The sequence below is a fragment of the Mus pahari genome, chromosome X (genome assembly GCF_900095145.1).
Source record: "Mus pahari chromosome X, PAHARI_EIJ_v1.1, whole genome shotgun sequence".
Lineage (NCBI taxonomy): Eukaryota > Metazoa > Chordata > Mammalia > Rodentia > Muridae > Mus > Mus pahari.
Window position 1 is genome coordinate 1,332,062 of NC_034613.1, and position 21,130 is coordinate 1,353,191.

Below are 21,130 nucleotides of genomic sequence, written 5' to 3' on the forward strand. Positions count from 1 at the left end.
CAGGGGAAGCAAGCCAGTAAGTAACATCCCTCCATGGCCTCTGCATCAGCTCTTGCTTTCTGACCTGCTTGAGTTCCAGTCCTGACATCCTTTGGTGATGAACAGCAGTATGGAAGTGTAAGCCAAATAAACCCTTTCCTCCCCAATTTGCTTCTTGGTCATGATGTTTGTGCAGGAATAGAAACCCTGACTAAGCCACTGAACAAATAGGAAACAGTGGAAGGGGCAGTAAAGGTCCTACATGAAGATGACTCAATGCCTGAACCCTTGCCCAGGTGTATTGCGTTCGTAAACCACACTCATCCAAGTAGCAAGTACTAGAAAGGCACAGCCTGTACCTAAGCCCCTGGCATGTGGGTTCAACAAGAAGGCTTACAGTTCTTGCCCTGTGCATTCCTCCAAGAGTGAACTAAAGAAGAATTTCTCTTCCAGGTGTCGGTATGAGAACTAGAATGAAAAGCTGCACACTTATGTCAATACAGAGTTTACTATGTGCTCCACTTGTTCTCGATACCTGTTAGGGTCATAGGTGGCAATAAAGTTCTACCTATAAAATCTAGGTGGGGAAGAGGCCAAATCTGTCACTCTCCCATGCACCATGCCCGTTGTATTTGTAGAAGGAAAGAAGGAAGGCACGGGGAGAGGCATAAAAGAAGTCTGCAAGCAGCAAACAGATGAGATATGATGCACAGACCTCCTGTCCTTCTCCATGCAGATCAGGCTCACCTTCCCCAAATCCTTGCCCGGGTGCATTGCATACAAATAGCATTTTCACCCAGGGACAAAGGATTAGAGAGGATGAGCAGAGCAGAAGGCCCAGGAACCTGTACCATGTTTGTGTGGTTCTATATATAATATTTAACTTTCCTTGTCCTGGTCCAGCTAAGCATCGCCACCTATACCCAAGCCTGACACCCTTGATTTATATATGTATCTGCCGCTGGCCATAGCATCCTCTCTCAGAGAAAACTTCTATGTATACAAAATGGTATCTCTCCCAGCTCATACTTGAGCACTTGTGGGGACCTGATTTATGTTTGGAAGGTAGCAAGAAGGCTGGGATCTGAGATTGCACATACTTGCTGAAAGAGGGCACAGTGGATGAGCATACTTCATTCCTTTCCAATGCCTTTATACAATTCAAGCTTTGTGGAACAGGGGTTATCACTGGATGTAACAAATGGGTTGCCTGAGTAGCAGCACCTCATGTGTGCTCATCACATGATCTGACACTTAGCAAACTGGGAATCAAAAAAGCTCATGCTGAGAAGTAGAAGCATGTCTAGCAAACATGATAAAGACCATTTTCCCATTAGAAAATGTGTAGAACGAAGGCTGGCAGCTAAAAACAAAATCAAATGGTGGCCAGGAGGAGGAAAGGTGGCTGGTGAGATGTGCAGGTATGGGCTATTCTACGCGCAGACAAGGCTCAGCCTCTTTGAATCCTTGAACAGGTGTGTTGCACTAAAGCAGCATTCACACCTAGGTTCCAAGGATTCGAGAGGGGGAGCAAGCAAGGCTCAGGAACCTGCCCTTCCTGTGTGTGGTCAATATGCTTTTGTGCAACGCACAATAGGAGAAAGAGAGATGTGCTCTGTCCTTTACAAACACAAAGGTCTGGCTCTCAGAATCCTTGCTGCGGCAACACTCTCACCCAGGTAGCAAGGGTCAGAGAACTGAAGCAGGGCAAAAGGTTCACAGCAAATGAACACATGGGCTCACCTTTGACACATGGTACTTATTTGTGATGAGAAAGAAGACAAGGTTCTTGAGCTTCACATTAAGTATGTCTAGGCACCTAAGTTCAACCCCCAGCCTCCACATAAAAGAGCCAATCACGAGGAGTCAAAGAAAGGTGGATCCCTTGGCCTAACGGGTGAGTACCAAGTCCCGATTAGAGACTGTTTTAAAAAACAGGGTAGATGTCCCCTAAGGGAAAGCACCTCAGGTTGACGTCTGCACCCTACACACACACATACACACACAGAGAGAGAGAGAGAGAGAGAGAGAGAGAGAGACAGACAGACAGACAGACAGACAGACAGACAGACAGACACAGAGAGACAGACACAGAGACAAAGAGAGACAGAGATAGACAGACACAGACAGACACAGTCACAGACAGACAGACAGACAGACAGATACAGAGAAACATGTCTAAATATATACATTCATATTTTGTTCTGAGATTATAAAAATATAAAGCCAGAGATACAAAATACTGAAAGAAAAAAAGAGAGACAGAGAGAAGAGGCCCTAAGCTCACAAGATGGCAGTAGAGATTGGCATCCTTACCTTTAACACACATCAGCATCTTATTAAAGTTACTTCAGATACCTGGAGGACTTGGTAATAAGATCACTTACAGAGGTTTCTCATTAGCGAGCTCAAGATTTTGTATTTCTAAAAGGGGCTGGGTGATACTGGGGACCTTACCAGCATCATGGATAAGACAGGGAAACCGTGGAGTTTGGTATCTACAAACCCTGGTTCAAACCTATACTTCACCACGTATTGGATTAGAGAATCTACCTGCTTTATCCAAGGTCATGGACTACTTCTGAAAAATGAGAATAACAAATGCTATCTTTTTAAAGAGTATCAAGAAAAATAAGATGCAAGCCTAGAGTAGGGTGCAGTACCTGGCCCCTGGCTATTATTATTTTTACCTCTTACACTCCCATTCTTGTACATACGTGTCTGAATGAATATCCTTTTTACAATAGTATGGTCATATTCATACATGCAAAAGCCAGGTGAAGGAGGCATGAATACTGGTGACTCAGAGAATCTGTAAAAGACAATGCAAGGACAGGCTCTCTGGTAATTCTTCTTCAATGTGCCTAAATCAATGAAGTTCACACCCCTTCCTATGAGGGATATGAAAGACAAAATCGCAAGTCTCAATCTTTCACTTTCCTACAATATGCCACAGAGAGGGGAAGAGAGTCAGGAGTAAGGAGGGGGGAAGTAGAGAGGGAGGGAGAGAGAATATAAATGAATGACAGTACGGCATTTTCTCTATGAGAAAACAAGTGTATCAAACAACAAAAGAAACTTTCTATGCTCACAGGCCTGTATATGGTGTACACCTAGCTATAGATGGGCTTCTTTAGTATTTATTCTCCTATCTATCCAACTTATGCAAAAGCATATCTATGGCTGTCTATGTATACATGTACAAAAGTGTCAGTGTTAACAAACAAGTATACTTTCCTACAACAGCTCCATCAAAGATGAAAACCAAGAGAGCCCACAGCCCTTCCTTAGAGGTGTAAGAGAACAAAGTTAGGGTAGCAGGACTGTCCCTGCTAACCTGCCAGTGGGACTCTGCATATGTAGGTTGCCTATGTGTGTTGAGAACGTGATAAGGTTTGATGCTCACAAAGTGGAGGCTAAAGTCAATAAGTTCATTCTACAGCATCTCAGACATGTACATGTGATCGTACACACTGAGAATGATTTTCATCTTCCTGTATGCACCTGCTACATACAGAGACTGGACTGCCCAACTTACCACTGGCTCCACATATCAGCACACTATCATACAATAGGAACTACAGTCACATACCACATGATGCTTTGGTAAACCACAAACTACATATACAATAGTAGTCACATAATATTTCATCACCTAGTGAGGCTGCATCCTTATTAGTTTAACTATACACTCCCATGGTGGTTTAATGAAAATTGGAGTGCTTGGTTCCTAGTAGGTGGAACTGTTTTGGGAAGGATTAGGTGTGTGGCCTTGTTCAAGGAGGCAGCTCACTAGGAGTGGACATTAAGTTTTCAAAAACCCCACGCTAGGCTCAAACTTGTTTGTGTTCTCATTCTCTCTCACTCTCTCTCTCGTGTGTTCTCTCTCTCTCTCCCCTGCCACTGCCTATAACTTGCAATAAGATATGAGCTCCCAGCTCTTGCCCCAGCATCATGCCTGCCTGCTTGCTGCCATGCTCCCTACCATGATGGTCATAGACTCACACTGAAATTTTTAATAAGCCCCCAATTAAATTGTTTCCTTTATAAGTTGCCTTGGTTATGGTGTCTCTTCTCAGCAATAGAACAGTAACTAGGCAACTCCATAATATTCATACAACAACAAAAATAACCTAACAACCATATTTCTCAGAAATTCCCATTGTTAAGAAATACTTAGCTATAAATACACACAGGCAAACAGGAGAGACTTCCATTTTTAATTTTTTTCTGAATCCCAGCTCCATATACTTCATGTAGAAAACACTAGCAGCAGGTACCACATGGAAGGAGCAAACAAAACAGCTGTATCACAAGGATTGCAGAGAGAAATTAAGACAAATTTACTTTGTATAACCCTTGAACAGATGAAAGGAGGAAGCGTGATGAGAATAAGGAATTTATTCTTAGATACAAATCTTAGCTCACAATACATTCATAACCCCTCATGCATTGCCTACTTTTTGGACATGCAAATCCAAAACATGCTCAAAAACCTCTGCACTAGGAGAGGTGATAAATACATGCTTTCTTTGTGCAGAGGATGCCAGAGGATGCTTGCTCTCTGAGAGTCCTTGCCCAGGTACTGTGCACTGGCAAAGCTCAAGGTGTTAAGGATTAAAGAGGAGGTGGCGGTGGCACCCAGACATGCATGCAATTCATTCATGGGTAAGAAGAAAAGGAACTCTGCCTTTGGCTACCTCTCTCATACTTCACATCCAACATCAGAAAAATCCAAATTGCTCTACATTTGAAGTAAATTCATAACTACTTTTTTTTTTGGCTTTTCAAGACAGGGTTTCTCTGTGTAGCCCTGGCTGTCCTGGAACTCACTCTGTAGACCAGGAAGGCCTCAAACTCAGAAATCCGCCTGCCTCTGCCTACCGAGTGCTGGGATTAAAGGCGTGCGCCACCACTGCTACTTTTCCCCACTGTCAGCATCACCACCTTGCCCAAACCTCCATCAGACCTCACAACAACTATATTATTTCCGTGGCTTCCTCGTCAGCCTCTGGAACTCTCCTGATTTGCCACACAACAGTCAAAACGAGGGTTATGAAACAATTAAATATCCAAGCCCTAATAACTCTAACTCTGAATTATAAATAAGAACTTAAGCTGAATAATATATTTTATCTATTACTAACAGTATGAGAAAAACATTTTGTTAATGCTGTTGCTTTTATCGTGAAGAAGTTTAAAAACACCTACCAATCCAGATACAACGAGAACTCACATGTCCACATAATATATGAACTCTAATACGTTATCTGACTTAAGGAAACAAACGCTTGTTGAAAGCATGTCAAATATCAGAGTGATGATGACAATGAGTAAGAAGCATTTTTGCATCCCTGAAGGCAGAGAAGTTATCAAATAACTACTAGAGCCAAAGGACTAAAGGCCAATAAGTTTGAATTTCAGAGACAGGGTCTATATTGGCACAGTACTCACTATGTGGCCTATGGTAGCCTCAAACTTGCAATGATATTCCTGCCTCCATACCTTAAGTACAGAATTACAGACACATGACACCATATTTGAAGAAGCTCACACTGGCAGAAGATGGAAGATTTGAGCTTCACTGTGGAGAAGAAGTGCAATGAGGGGCAAACTAAATACATTTAAATCCCTGTGTTTATCAAAATAGTTTTTGAATGCATATTGTTGCAATAAATCATTTTTAGTCCTCATAAGAGATTCAAGCATTTAACCTTTCTTTCTTAGGAAAACTGTTATTAGTAGGTAATCAAATAGTAAATGAGGGGAAGTTTTACTTTACAGAAGTTACCCAGCAATTAACAGGAGGATGGATAGTGGAATGCCACCATTCTACAACTGCTAATGAAATAATGGCTCTAGGATTTGAGCATCAATGGCAATCTATCACACACAAAGACCCGTATCTGTGAATGGAGGCAATTCTTTCCTCCCCACAAATTAAGCCTGAATCTAATCAGGCTCTTAGATACAACTCTCAATTAATAGGAAATGCAAAGAAAGGGAGCATGGAAACTACATCAGAGGAATGTGCTCACAAAAACACAAGACTATGGAAAGCCACGCAGATATATGACCTATTTTCTTCCAACAAATAACTATGAGGAAAAAGGTAGAGATGGGCTTATAATTCAAAGGCGCTTAAAATACTGGCCAATGAAATTACTGCAAGGGCCTTATTTAGATCCTAGTTTATGATATCTCCAAAAGAAATGGAAACTTGAACAATGGATATATGATGTCAAAGAATCGGTAATTATTTCTAAACATGGTAATGGCACAATGGCTCTTTTCTTACAAAAAGAAAGCAATCCTTCCTTTTGTGCAGACTCACACTAATCATCAGTACCCTGCCCTCCATCTATGACTGAACCCTTTCTACATACTTCTGCTGCTGCTGCAATGGCTCTGATACTCTCAGAATAGAGCAGCCTTTCCTGAAGACTCCATTGGAAACTGAGACGCCACCATTTTCCCTACTATTATCACTCCACTCATTACATACCTGTTTCCCTTGCTTTTTCATTCTCCTGGGCAACAATGACCCATTGTGTGTTTAATCATTTTGTTTACTGCCTTCGTCTCTCTATTAGTCCTGATTAGTGCTGTGTATGTGGGTGCACAGGGAAATACCCAAAGTAAAAAAGATAACCAAGTGAAATTTGCTGAATAGCCTACCAAACAAATCAGCTGTGAACCCTAGGTCTGGGACAAAATGAGGAAAAAGTTCCAACTTTCAAGAGAAAGAGTTTCAGTATCAAACAAAAAAAGAAATATCCAAATTAATGTCTAAAAGCTATCATACACTCTCCTGTGCAAAGAAGTATATATGTGGGAAAGAATGGCATAGTGAGGTTTCCACTCCCTGAAACCTAGTATATATGTGAACAAATGGATCTAAAGGAGTAGGTGCAAATTCCCTCATAGCCGAAGTTTGTGAGAAATAGCTGGATGGCTCTCTTTCTGGCTATCCTGAGAATGAGAGTCCTGAGAAGGTGCTCTCTGCTCCCTACACACAGGAAAAGCAAGGCCAGGACAAAAGACTTCCCTTCTTCCTAAGCAATAACTGTCACCAAAGGTAAGGGTCCATACTCTATACAAAATACAATACAAAATTAAAAGGTAAGAAGGCTGGAAATATAACTCAGTTGATAAAAGTATGCCTAGAACTCACTGAACCCTGGGTTCGATCCCCAGCACAGCAGAAACCAGGTGTACACTCCTATCATCCTAGCATTCAGGACAAAGAGACATGAAGATCAGAAATGTATCATCAAGCCAGGCATAGCCACTCCAGTCTTATTTCTAGAACTGAGAAGGCAGAGGCAGATGGATCTCTGTGAGTTGAAGGCTAGCCTGGACTACAGATGAGTTCCAGGACAGCCAGGGCTACACAGAGAAACCCTGTCTCCAAAAAAGTGCCAAATCATCATCCTTAGCTATGCAGAGAGTTCGAAGGCAGCATGGGACACATGAGCCCTGCCTTGAGAAAGAAAAATGTGAGATGTGCATGTCAGGTGGAAGAAAGAACAGAGGGCTGTTTCCTTGGTTATGTGGGTTTTTTTTTTTTTTAATGAAGTTGTGTATGTATGTGTCCACCATGCACAAGAGAGCAAGGAAAGCTGAAGCTCACCATCCTGCAAACCCTGCATGTGGGAGGGGTTTTCAGAGAGCTCACCCTCCACCATGCAAGGGATGTGAGAGAGGGAGCAGGGAAGGGTTCACTCTCTTGGCACAACAGGTAGGTACTTTCTATGGAACAAGCAACAGAAAGCAGCCCAGGGATCACACAGAAACAACAAAGCAGCTACATGAAACTGATGATGGGTACGGCAGGAGGAACACACACGCGGACCAAGAGAGCCATTACAGGCAGGAAAGTCAATTGGAAGAGATGGCAAATGGCGATGCTGTGTATCTATATCCCACACAGAGCGCACACGAGAGAGAAGAGCCATGCCTTTGCTGTAGATGTATATGCATATGTAGATGTATATGCATATGTAGATGTATATGCATATGTATATGTAGATGTATATGCATATGTATATGTAGATGTATACGCATATGTATATGTATATGTATATGTATATGCCTATGTACAGGAGAGAGAAGAGAAGGCTTGCTCTCCTGCAAGCCTTGGGTGTGGGAGGGTAATTAAGATGTCACGGTCCTACACTCAAGGCATGGAAGAGAAAAAGCAAATCTGTAGGCTTGCTCTCCTGTGTACACATTAGCATGCATGTATAACGGTGTGTCTTTGTCTGTGTTGTATGTTGGTCCTGAAAGGTATGATGACTGCATTAGATATAGCACAGTGAAAAGGTGTATTTGTGAACATGCACATATATGCCTTTAGGAATGTTCACTTCCTATGGACTATTTGTTTTATACTCTTGATTATTTATTTTACTTATTCACTGTATATTCCACTCACTGCCCCTTTTCCAGTTGTTTTTAATATTCTTTTCTTTCTCTTCTTTTTATTCCCAGTGCCAGTTTATATTTGCTCTTGGTAGAGTATTAAGTTGTGGTAATTTGTTAATCTCTTCTATGTTTCTTTGTTTGTTTTTTTATTTATTTTTTAAAAATTAGGTATTTTCTTTTTTTACATTTCAAATGTTATCCCCTTTCCTGTTACCCCTATGAGAAGCCCCTATCCCATCCCCCTCCCCCCGCTCACCAACCCACCCACTCCCACTCGCTGCCCTGGCTTTCCCCTATATTGGTACATCAAGCCTTCTCAGGACCAAGGGCCTTTATTTCCATTGAGGTCCAACAAGGCCATCCTCTGCTATATATGCAGCTGGATCCATGGGTCCCTCCACATGTACCCTTTAGTTGGTGGTTTAGTCCCGGGGAGCTCTGGGGGTACTGGTTGGTTCATATTGTTTTTCCCCCTATGGTGGATGCTCTCATTCAACCATTGGACTGAGCATAAGGTCCCCAATGGAGGAGTTACAGAAAGGACAGAAGGAACTGAAAGAGCTGTTCTATGTTTCCAGTGACTGTGTGCGCCTCCTCTATACCTGCACAAGTGCTTGGGATTCACGAATAAAAGACACATACATGTCGGCATATTTTTAATATGTCCCAAGCTAGTCCAATGGCTGGGACACTCCTTAACCTCCACATGGCTTACACACTCCCCTTCAACATTCCTGAGCTAACATTTATTAAATCAATATTTTATCTTTGCTGTCCTGAACTCTTTTGGGCAGCCCTTCTAGGGCCACCTTCCCCTTTGTACCTACATTTCAGTTGTCTCTCCCTCCTGCACCTTCCCTGCATGGTCTGTCACTTATATCCTTGTCATTGTGGAATCCCCTCTTCCTTCTCTGGTGTGCTTCTTGCTGGGGAATCCTAAAAGTCTGGCTTCTGTCTCCCTGCCCAGTCACTGGCCACTGGCAACTTTAATTCCCAATCAGCCAACTAGGTGCAGAGACCCTCAGCACAGACATGTGAGTTCGCATATGATTTCAGGAGCCGAATTAATACAAATAACATTCAAACCAATCTGCAACATTAAGTACTTTCATATATAACTAATTTGTTCCCACAAATATCTATGAAGTAATGATCATGTTCCCTGTTCTACAGATGAAACAATGCTAGATCATACTTAAAGAACAGCTAGAAAGCGTGGTTAGGATATAATCTGGGTGTAGCAGTACACCCTCCATAATCTCAGCAATGGGAGGCTAAGGCAGGTGAATGGCAAGCTGGAGACCTGTCTGCTTTACGTTGTACAATCATGTGTCAAAATAAAAATCAACAAACAAAAAAGAAAGCTGAGAATTTGTAATGTGAGCCATCAGAAAGAAAGCCAGAAAAGTATGCTTTATCTCCTGATCACATTTGTGTGCTCACACAAAAGGTAGGGCACAAGGTCTTTTGAGCCCAGGGAAGAGGTAATGAAGGTAGAAGTAATGGAGGCAATGCGATATTAGCCACTTCTAATGTGTGTTAGATTGGACATACATTTCAAAAGTACAGCCAACTGCATTTCATAATGCCTTGGACTTAAAGAGTAAAAAAAATAAATTTCAAAGATACTTCCAGACTCTTGCCTACTCAAATGTTCTGTAGTCTTGGCTTGAGCACCTAGGGGATACAACTAGAGTTATACAACACTGGAAGGGGCGCTGCTCTTTTTGAAAGGCAAGGGAAGAAAACCAGGATTTCAGCTTTGGATACATTAAAGTTTTAGATGCTTATTAGACATCTGGGGCAGATGTCTGATATACAATTGAATGAAAACATATGAAATTCAGCAACATAAATATGAAATCCATCTATGAAGGAGGCATTTACTTACAGCTGCAAGACCAGATTAGCTCAAGATTGATGAGAAGTGAAAAAAGTCCAACGCTTAACCCAGATATGATAGTTAATCTTATTTTATCAACTTGATTGGATTCAGAATCACCTAGGAGACATATCTCTAGGCATGTCTGGGAGAATGTTTCTGGAAAGGCTTAACTGAGGAGAGATGATCCATCCTGACTGTGAGTTGGACCATCCTGTGGACTGGGGTCCTGAACCGAATACTGTCATTCCATGTTTCAATATTTACAACACCACAAGGTTAGTACAACTAGTTACCCATATTTATATACTGTGAAAATCTGAGACACAAGGTAAATTGCTATCCCAAGATCAAAAAGCTAGTAATAAAACAAGCTAGAATATCTGTACCTATCTACCAAACTCCAAAGTTTTGTATACTCAAAAGTAGATGAGAACAAAAGGTGATGTGGATCTACTTTCTGGAAAACTAGACTCATATATGTGAGTGGAGAAGAGAAATGAAAGAGAAAAAATACAACAGGAAAGCTGGAGGGAGTGCTGGGGTACAGTTCAGTTGTAGGGTATGTGCCTAAGCTATGCAGGGCCATGAGTGCAATACCTTGTTAACCATCACCAAAAGAAATTGTTTTAGTTATGATTCTGTTGCTGTAAAATGATATGGTGACCAAGACAACTTATCAAAGAAAGCATTTAATTCGGGGCTTATAGTTTCAGAGAGTTAGTCCATTATCAACATGACAGGGAGCATGGCAGCATAGAGAAAGACATGGTGCTGAAGAAGGAATTGAGAGCTCATGCCTGATCTGCAAGTGACAGGCTGGCAAAATCAATCTGGGCCTGGTGAGAGCTTATGAAAATTCAAAGCTCATATCTATTGACACAACTCCTTCAACAAGGCCACATCTACTCCAACAAGACCACACCTACTCCAACAAGGCCACACCTACTCCAGCAAGGCCACACTTCCTAATCTTTTGCAAAGAGTTCTACTCCCGGGTAACTAAGCTTTCAAATATATGAGCCTATGGGGTCATTCTCATTCAAACCACCACAATGCATGTGCATGAATAGGTGTGTATATGGAGGCAGAGACAGAGACAGGGAGAATGCATATGTGTTTTAGAAATAACTTGTTTTAAGTTCACCATCCTACATGCATGCAGGTATGGCACTCAGAAAGCACACTAAAGACAAGAGTGCAGCTCAGAAAGCTTATACATCCATAGACTCCATGTGTGGGACAGAATCAAGACAGCTCACAGACCAGCATGTGAGACATATAAGACAAATGGGGTTCTCCTTGTCTCACTCACTGACAGAAGATGTGCACAGATATCAGAATAAGGGGGCATGGGGTGATAAGTGGCCTCGTTCTCTTATAACTATGTATGTATCATCTGTGAGTCCACCTGAGGGTGAGGAGGGTATCATCATAATATCCAAGTCTACAAGAAAAGCACTAATAACGCCCAGCCTTCATTGCTTTTAGGTAACAGAAAAGGGGCATGGGCTCTCTCTGTTCTGGTGCTACTACTGTATTTTCTGTTTTTGTTTTTGATGTGTGTGTGTGTGTGTGTGTGTGTGTGTGTGTGTATGCATGCGTGCACGTTTGTGCACTAAGGGACACTAGAAAGTTCACCCTCCTATAAGCTCCAGGTATAAAAGGGAGAATGAAAAAATACATTTACTTCATCCACTCAAGACATGAGAATGAATGAGTCAGATGCCTTAGACTGTATGTATCTGTGGTCCTACACACACACACACACACACACACACATGCATGTGCGCACATGCGCACACACACACATACAAACAAAGGCTCAAGCCCAGTAAACCCTGTGCTATGTCAGGAATATGTGAATAAGTGAATAAGTAAGAAAAATAACAAAAAGGTTTACTGAAGCTGGGCTTAGTCCTACCACTACAGAGGCTGAGGTAGGAGAATTGTCTTAAATGGAGCTACTCTGGGCTAAGTAGAGAATACCAGGACAGCTGAATAGCAAGGTCCCATCTCATGATTGATAGATAGGGAGATAGGCAGACAGACAGACAGGCAGGCAGGCAGGCAGATCGTTGGGTGGATGGACAGACTGGATGGATGGACCAACAAACAGACAGATGAACAGATAGATAGACAGACAGGCATGATAGATAGACAGATGGTGGATAGATGGATGGATAGATGAATGGATGGATGGACAGACCAATGGACAGGACAGATGGACAGAGATGATAGACAGATGATGAATGGATGGACCAATGGACAGAGGGACAGACAGATGGACAGATGGATGGATCAATGGGTTGACAGATGGACAGATGGACAGACAGACATAATCTATGATAGATTATGGGTATATGGACCAATGGACAGACAGGCAGACAAATGGATAGACAGATGATGGATGGATGGATGGATGGATGGATGGACCAATGGATGAACCAGTGGGTGGACAGACAGATGGATGGATGGATGGATGGATGGATGGATGGATGGACGGATAGATGGACAGACAGACAGATGCTGGCTGGCTGGCTGGACCAACGTACGGAAGGGCAAACAGACATGATAGATGATGGATGGACAAATGAATAGACAGACAGATCTTGCTCTCCTGAAAACTGCATAGTTAGAAGGAGAATTTGTTTTTTTTTCTTTTTTTATTTATTATTATTTTCTTTATTTACATTTCAAATGCTATCCCGAAAGTTCCCTATAACCCCCCCGCCCCTGTTCCCCTACCCACCTACTCCCACTACTTGGCCCTGGCCTTCCTAGCAGGAGAATTTGTTATGTTCCCTTTCCCACAGTTAAAGACATACAGAAAGGATGTGAGGTTCTTTGCTCAAGCAGAAAAGCACAGCAAGGTTCATTCACCCATAGACACTATGTATGGAAAAAGGAATCCAAAACTAACATGGGAGAGTGATCTGTGAGGTACCAAGCAGACTGGAAGTGGGAATGGTACAGGTTTGAGGCAGAAGATCTGTCCATCTGTGACTTAGAGGCATGTCTGCTCATGAGAAGGCTCACCTCGTGTACATGGATGCCTATGTCATGGCATGAAAGAGGATGTGTCATGAAAGACTGAAGAATGTCTAAGCATGTTTAAGCAAAAAAGATGACAGTAGGAAATAGGACTGAAGCTTCCACATACCTCCAGTATTTGTGTCACTCAAGCAGCAGAACATAGCCTAGGCTTTGGAATTCTTTGTTCTGCCACTAACAGCCACATCTCATCTCTCCATACCTGCATTTTCATCAATAAAATGGACATAGCAGTAGCTGTGGACTCTCAGAGTCACTGTAAGGACTAGCCGGAACACTACGGCCAGCATCAGTATCTGGAACAGTATAAATGCTAAATATGACTCATAAGTGTTGGCACCAGGAGCAACAAAATAGGCCTCTCTGGAGATCTGTCACTAAAAGATACCCACAAATGTCTTGTACCCCAAGAGTTCATCTTCATTCTTATCTGGGATCCTAAGAGCAGCTTGCTTGTAGTTATATTCACACTTTTATGTTCAACAAATGCAATTAAAGGAGAAAGAGAACTAAGGATACAGACCTAGATGTGGAATCTTGAATTAAAATGCTCACTCTTGAGGGAGAATATGGCAAAAATAGATCAGAGACTGAGAATGACATATGCATGCATCCAGGGGGTAAGGTACATTGTGAGGATGGATCTATACAACAGTGACACATGCCAGACAAAATATTAAAAGTGTGTCTTTGACACCTGTAGTAGGGACATACCAGCAAAACAGGCCAGAAAACTAACTCTTAAAATTTCTTGAGATAATGGCGCCTCCAGATTCAGGAATACCCTAAAAGCAAGATATACATTTTGGGACTTGATATGTATAATATAGTCACTATCCTTGAGGAACCTAAAGTGTCTCCTCAAGTGATGGTCCTATGAAAAGCTAAGATCCAGCCTGATTTGATGACTTCCTAATACAAGGATAGAACTACTCTAGATAAAAGAATATGCTGAACCTGAACTACTTACACAAAGCAGTAGGTAAGCAAACAAAGAAATAAAAACCCAAGATTTAGATTAGAGCTGCTCTGCTATAAACCACATAGGTTTGAGTAAAGAACAACCAAGACAGTGGGAAAGACTACGTATGTCAAAAGAAGGACATATCTATGGAGTTCTCTACTTGGAAAAGACTAAAATCAGTTACTCAAGCAAGGCAGCTAGTCCAGAGGGGCAGGCGGTTTCTGATGACGACATTCAAATGACTAGCAATGGGCAGTACCAAAGTTTCTCAAGTTGGAGAATAAATTGAGAGAGTTTAGGAATGATTCAGGAGATGTCATAAACTCCTTTCTGAACTGGCAACCCATTCTGCACAGTTTTAAGAAGATGAATCTTGCAATAGTCTTTGGAATAAGGCCTGAATAAAGATGATCGCCAAACCAATATGACAGAAACAAGGGGCTGGAGAGATGGCTCAGCGGTTAAGAGCACTGACTGCTCTTCCAAAGGTCCTGAGTTCAAATCCCAGCAACCACATGGTGGCTCACAACCACCCATAATGAAATCTGATGCCATCTTCTGGTGTGTCTGAAGTCAGCTACAAGTGTACTTAAGATATAATAAATAATAAATAAATCTTTTTTAAAAAGAAAAAAAAAACAGAAACGAGTGTGAGGTATACTTTCAATGACCTACAGACCTTGAATGGTCAAGCTTGAGCAAGATTACAGAAGAAAATGCAAAAGATAGGACAAGAAACACGGAGAGGTGGCTCAGCAGTTAAGAGCACTCAGTGCACAAACATGAAGACCAAAGTTTGGACACCAGCATCCATATAAATAAGTGGATGGATCCCACATAGGCCTATAACCCCAGCACGGAAAAGAATAGAAACAGAAGGAATCCTGGGGCTTGCTGGCTGTCACACTAGATACACTATCCAAGATGTCATTCAGTGAGAGATCTTGCCTCAAAAGAACAAATGGGCAGTAACAGAGGAGTGCCTCACTAGCCCTCTCATGTGCATAGGTACATGCACCTACACACATACACATGTGTACACACATGCATGCAGAAAGAAAGAAAGAAAGAAAGAAAGAAAGAAAGAAAGAAAGAAAGAAAGAAAGAAAGAAAGAAAGAAAGAAAGAAAGAAAGAAAGAAAGAAAGAAAGAAAGAAAGAAAGAAAGGCAGAGAGAAAATGTCACAGACTCCAGCACTAACACAGAAACTGGCTCAAGCCAACAATGAGATGAGCAGCAGGAGTGGGGTGGTCATAGCACCCTTCAGTAAACTGTTCATGCTGCACTGTTATGAATAAAGAGTACAGTACTGTACACTGCACATGCACCAAGGCATTCAATGGATTTTTGCTGCTTCTGGCCCTGGGCAGGCTACCTCTGCTGTGCTGGCAATCATCCCCCCCCCCCGCCCAAAAAAAATATGAAACACTAATACTTTTCTCATTTTCCAATGCCAGTAATTCTAAAGGCAAAACATAATACATGATAACAATGGCATCTGAGTGAATTTCATTTTTATTACTCGGGGGAAACTTAAACAAAAGAATCCTGACAACTTGGAAGGAGCTTACTCATGAGCTCAAGTGCCCTCTAAAAATAGAGACGGTTACATCATTCATTTGGTACATAAACGCATTACATCTCACCACTTGGCAGAGGGGCAGAATGAGTAGGTTCATTGTCTCTCTGCTTAGGCTTTTTCTTAGGAGCCGTCAGTCCTCTGCACTTCCCACTTCCTCCAAAAGTCTGATCTAAGTATGTCTTTGTTCAGAATGTCTCATAGAGCTTTTCCACACATCTTTGCTTTGCATCCAAGTTATTTGCATCGTGCCATATTTTTCCCCAAGGGAGGAGATTGACTACTATTGCTCCAGGCCTCAGATACAGGTAGGGTCTCCCTAACTTGTTAGGAAACAAACCTATTCAGTTCCCATTTTCTTCTAAGTATTTCCATTTCAAGGGCCCCAAAATGTCTTATCTTTGCTAGTCAAGTCGTTTCTCCTTATCCATATTGCACAATATGGATAAAGTGGTTTGCTAAGTCAAGAGGGTTTCAGGGTGTGCCGTGTTACATGACACAAGCTCCATCCTTCAGTGTCAGTTCTAGCCACCCACCTAAGGTGTGGTGGCTACTAACATGACAAATACCACCCACATCTTACTCCATAATGATACAAGTTTATGAATAAGTCTTGATCTGAAGTTATGTCCAACAGATAAGACACATTGAGTTAAAAATTACTCTTCATTCACTCACCGAGAAAAGAAAAAATATTAAATGATCTGGAGAATTAGATTCTCCTAACCCTGTCTGATTTGAGCTGACTCTTAAGAGCATATGCCTGACACTTCTACACCTTAATTCCTCCATACTAAAGTTGATAAAGAGGTAGGGGTGTGGCTCAGTGCCCATACAGCACTTACCTAACATGTAAGGTCCCGGGTTCCATTCCGAGCTCCCTAGTAGAAAGATATTATAAATAAATATTTTCAGTATGGGGAGAAAATCTGCTAAAACTGTTTTAAGAAATCCTATTTTGCTTGAATTTTGTGACTTGGTATTATACATTTTAAGAGAATATGGAAAGGCTTCTGCCACGCATGTGTGTTTGCCCCACAGCAGACTCAAGATACCACCTTCTATAAATGACAGGGAGACTCCACCCAGGAAATCTCAACAAGACGGTTCCCTAAATAAGACCTAAACAAAAAATGACAACACCATTTAACGAGCCAACGTGGCTGGGAAATTCTCACATGGGTTTATACATATATGAAGAGCTATAGGCAATTAGTAGTTACTGAGAGAAGGAGAATAAACCTTCTCTAAGGATGAGCCCCTGGTAGGTTAGCCACTCCCAAGAGGTCAGTCCTGAGCACACTGTAAATGATCTCAGCAGGTTTATTTATAAACTTATACATATAAACACAACAATAAAACAATAAGAGGGGATGGATTTGAAAAGGAATGGAGGAGGTGGGAGGAATGGGAGGAAAGAATGATGGAAATACAATGCTCATATAAAATCCATTTGCTTTCTTCATGCTTTCACATATTCTAACCAGACTGCAGTTTCCCACCTCTCCTCCCAGTTCCTCCCCCTTCACCTCACAACTCTATGCCCCCTCCCATCCACTCCTCCTCTGTTTCCCTTCAGAAAAGGGCAAGCCTCCCAAAGATAATAAATAATAAATATTAAGCCAAGAAAAATTTAAAATATGTTGCTTTCAGGGTTTCAGCAGCAGGAAAAATCATAGATATTTCTAGGAATATCTTCTCAATCAGAATGGAATATAAAATTGAACAGGGCTGTATCAAATGATACAGTATTATTAGTTGTGTTATAATTTTACAAAGAGGGTTTAATAAATAAAGCACTAATATCAATAAGCTAGAACTATTTTTAGAAACAAACCAAGCAACTTGCTATTCCCCTTAATTCTTTCTTTGACTCTGCTATAAGGTGGCTCCCTAATCCTTAAAATGCTCTCACCTTCATTTGTGTAACCCTCGCAAGGCTTTCTGGGTTTCCTGTGCACCTCTCTAATGGTCTTTCCTGTCAATCTCTGTTGCCATCTCCCCCTCAATGTTCCTAATATGCCTCGTCTGTGATAGGAATACATCTTCCTAATCAACTCAAAGTTCTGTTCTGACATTCAGACATCATTATTCTCTAATGACTTTCAAATTCTAAATATCTAATTCCTGTTCTCTCATTCATGCCACAGACTAATTCAAACCATTTACCACCAAATAACAAGGCTGAGACCTGAATCCCATATCTAAGATGAAGTCATTAGACTTCCTCAAAGGCAGACTCCTCTCCCTCTCTCTCAATGCTCCCTGCAATCACTAGTGTTCATTTTGTTTTAGCTACTTAGGTGGGTCTTTTCTTTTTCTCCTTCCCCCTTTAGTCCCATAAATGTAATTTATCACTAACTCTGGACTTGCTTGTGTCCAATATTTTCTTATCCCTTTCTTTTCTTTTTAAAATGTATTTATTTTATATGTATTAGTATTTTGCCTATAGTATATCTATGTATTGTGTGAATGTCTTTTGCCTGTGGAAGCCAGAGGAGGGTGTGGAGTCCCATGAGGCTGGAGTTAAACATAGTTGTGAGCTACCATGTGGGTGCTGAGATCAAACCCAGCTCCTCTAGAAACACAGCCGGTGTTTGACCACTGAGCCATCTCTCTAGGCCCCATCTTTCTGCATTCTATTACCACTTTCTGCTCAGATGCCTAGGATCTGACTGTGTTACACCCTTTTCTCAGTTATTCCTCTCCAAGCTCATCCCCTGTTGTTAAGCTAAATTCCTTCCCTGCCTGGCAGCTCTCCACAGCCTTCTCCATACTTCCTTGGTCATCTCCTACCATCAATCTCCAACCAGACTTGTATTTCTCAGCCACAGTGGATTGTCACCCCCTCCTTCCACATGTCTAAATAGCAAGTGTCAATTAAAAGTAAGCCCAAAGAGAGGCCCCTTGGTCTTGCAAACTTTATATGACCCAGCACAGGGGAATGCCAGGGCCAAGAAGTGGGAGTGGGTGTGTAGGGGAGCAGGGGCGGGGATAGGGTATAGGGAACTTTCCGGATAGCATTTGAAATGTAAATAAAGAAAATATCCAATTTAAAAAAAAACATAAAAAAAAATAAGCCCAAGTCTCATTTATTCCTTGATATTCTTCTCTTCCTTCCCTAACCTCCCTTTGGACCATGGCAGTCACTACATTATACTGACATTAGCACCATTGTACAGCAGAATTCAAGGCATAGTTCTCTAGCATCCTCCACAATGCTACACACAATGGTTGCTCAAGAAAAGTTTTTGGATCATATGATAATGATTGTTCAAACTATAATAATATTTTTAGACAAAGACAAAGTCTTGCTATAATGCTGGGTTAGAACTCACTATGTAGTCCAGGCTGGCCTCGAACACTTAATCCTGCCTCAGCCAAGAAAGTGCTAGGATTTCACACATAAATCATTTCATTTAAAAAAATGTGCTTTTATTTCTCTCCTCAGTGATCACATACTGAATCTAAAAGACCCCATGAGACTTACTACACTAATCCAACTTCTGCTTCTCCTGTTGTTATGGAATTTAACACACACACACACACACACACACACACACGCACACACAAATACATATCACATATTGTTAAACATGTACAACTATAGAACTTTTGTAACAAAAGATAACAAAATGCAAATAGATACTCCCCTTACGCTTGGGAAAACTGCTTCTCCCTGACCCCATCCTGGTTTAAACAAAGCCCTTAAATGAAAAGGCAAGGAAAAGCAGAAACCCTTCCGTCTCTAGTTCTCTGGAGAAACACTGCTCTAAAATTGACACTGGTGGTGGAGAGGTAGGTGTGGGGAAGAAACTTTAAATTCAAGAGCTCAAATCAAGGAAAGAAGAGGCCCAAATGTACTGGAGCCCAGCACATCTCTCTCAAAGGCCAGAAGTTCACAGCCGTCTTCTTTTCCAACTTGTCTTGCTGGATTCTTAAGTCTGTTTAAACTATCCTATTGCTCAATATCACTCAGCCACCAAATAACAAGTCCTCCATAGTTAAGTCAAGGAAACAGCCTGGCAGCCACACACCCGATTGTACTCTACTTCATGTAACTTCATGAGCTGGCTTTTCACGGGCAAACAGAACTTAATTAACTACTCAGGCTAACAAGGAAAAGTTATAGCCCCACATACGCCAACCCTTGTGATTATAATATATTCCTTAATTAATCATATAGGCAGGCAACCTCAGAACCTGCTAGTGTTTATCTCAAGGTTAATGTAACATTTAGCTAAGAAATTATTGCAGGGGGAGGGGAAGTAGGAAATGCATAAAACACTCAGCAGACTAGCCTAGCAAAGTCAGACTATCAGTGTGAGCGCTTTTCTCTTTTTTTCTGTAACTGTGTATTTGTCCACACTGGTCTGTTCTAAGACAGGGTCTCAAGGAGTTCAGGATAGCCAAGGATGATCTTCAACTCCTGATCAGGTTTCATTCTAAGCACTGGAATTACAGGCATGTGCAACCTAGCTCGGTGATCACTAGGAATTTTACTGTGTGCTGATTAAAATGCCAACCCTATAAGCCACACAAGGTCTTTGGAAAGAAAACAGGCAGGTTTCCTAGCCACAGGAACCCCATGAGGGTTATGTCTAATTCTAGGCTAGGACACAAATAGCATGTGAAAACTCACCATTTGAAAGTTAATAATTGGAAAGTGAGAATTTTGCTATTTTGTTTTCATGCTAAAATTTGAGAGGCAAAAATATTTTCTGTATTATTTATTATTAAGTGTTAATAGTAATCCATACACAGAGGTCCTGCCTATCTGAATATTTCATGTATGTGTATATAGATATGAGAGAAAAAGAAGAAGAAACACACTGAGAATATTTTGTAGATTCTGTGGCTCAAGTCAAGATGTAGCCAGCCAGCTAGTAAATCTGCCACAAACCACAACTAAATATAATTGAAAACACCTGGAATTCTTAAAAAAATAATAAATGAACTGAAAAGATCCTACAGATCTGGGCAGTTGTCAAGAGTTTGGGCTGCCAGACAGATGGCATCAATGCTCTTGGGACAAAGAAACAAGACAAGGGCTTCATTCCTTCCAGTGAGCATCACCTCTGCACACGGATTACCGCTTACAGTTCAGCAGCTACCCTCTCACTAATGCCATGGTTAAGAAGCCATCCTTAGTACTTCATTCCTCCTTAGAATAAGGAACAAAATACTCATGAAAGGATATAGGTACAGAGACAAAATTTAGAGCTAAGATGAAAGGATGGACTATC

At 41.4% G+C, this 21,130-nt stretch overlaps 1 protein-coding gene across 2 annotated transcripts in view; it reads right to left on the bottom strand.

Annotated features, from left to right (window-relative positions):
• Positions 1 to 21,130, bottom strand: part of Clcn5 (chloride voltage-gated channel 5) — a 167,252-nt gene that overhangs the window by 86,807 nt on the left and 59,315 nt on the right. The window contains exon 3 of one of the 2 annotated variants that reach the window (XM_029534061.1): positions 16,730 to 16,765. The exons of the other annotated variant lie outside the window; for it this stretch is intronic. Coding sequence (XP_029389921.1) covers positions 16,730 to 16,765 — 36 coding nt within the window. The remainder of the gene's footprint in view (positions 1 to 16,729; positions 16,766 to 21,130) is intronic. 2 annotated transcript variants of the gene reach the window in all.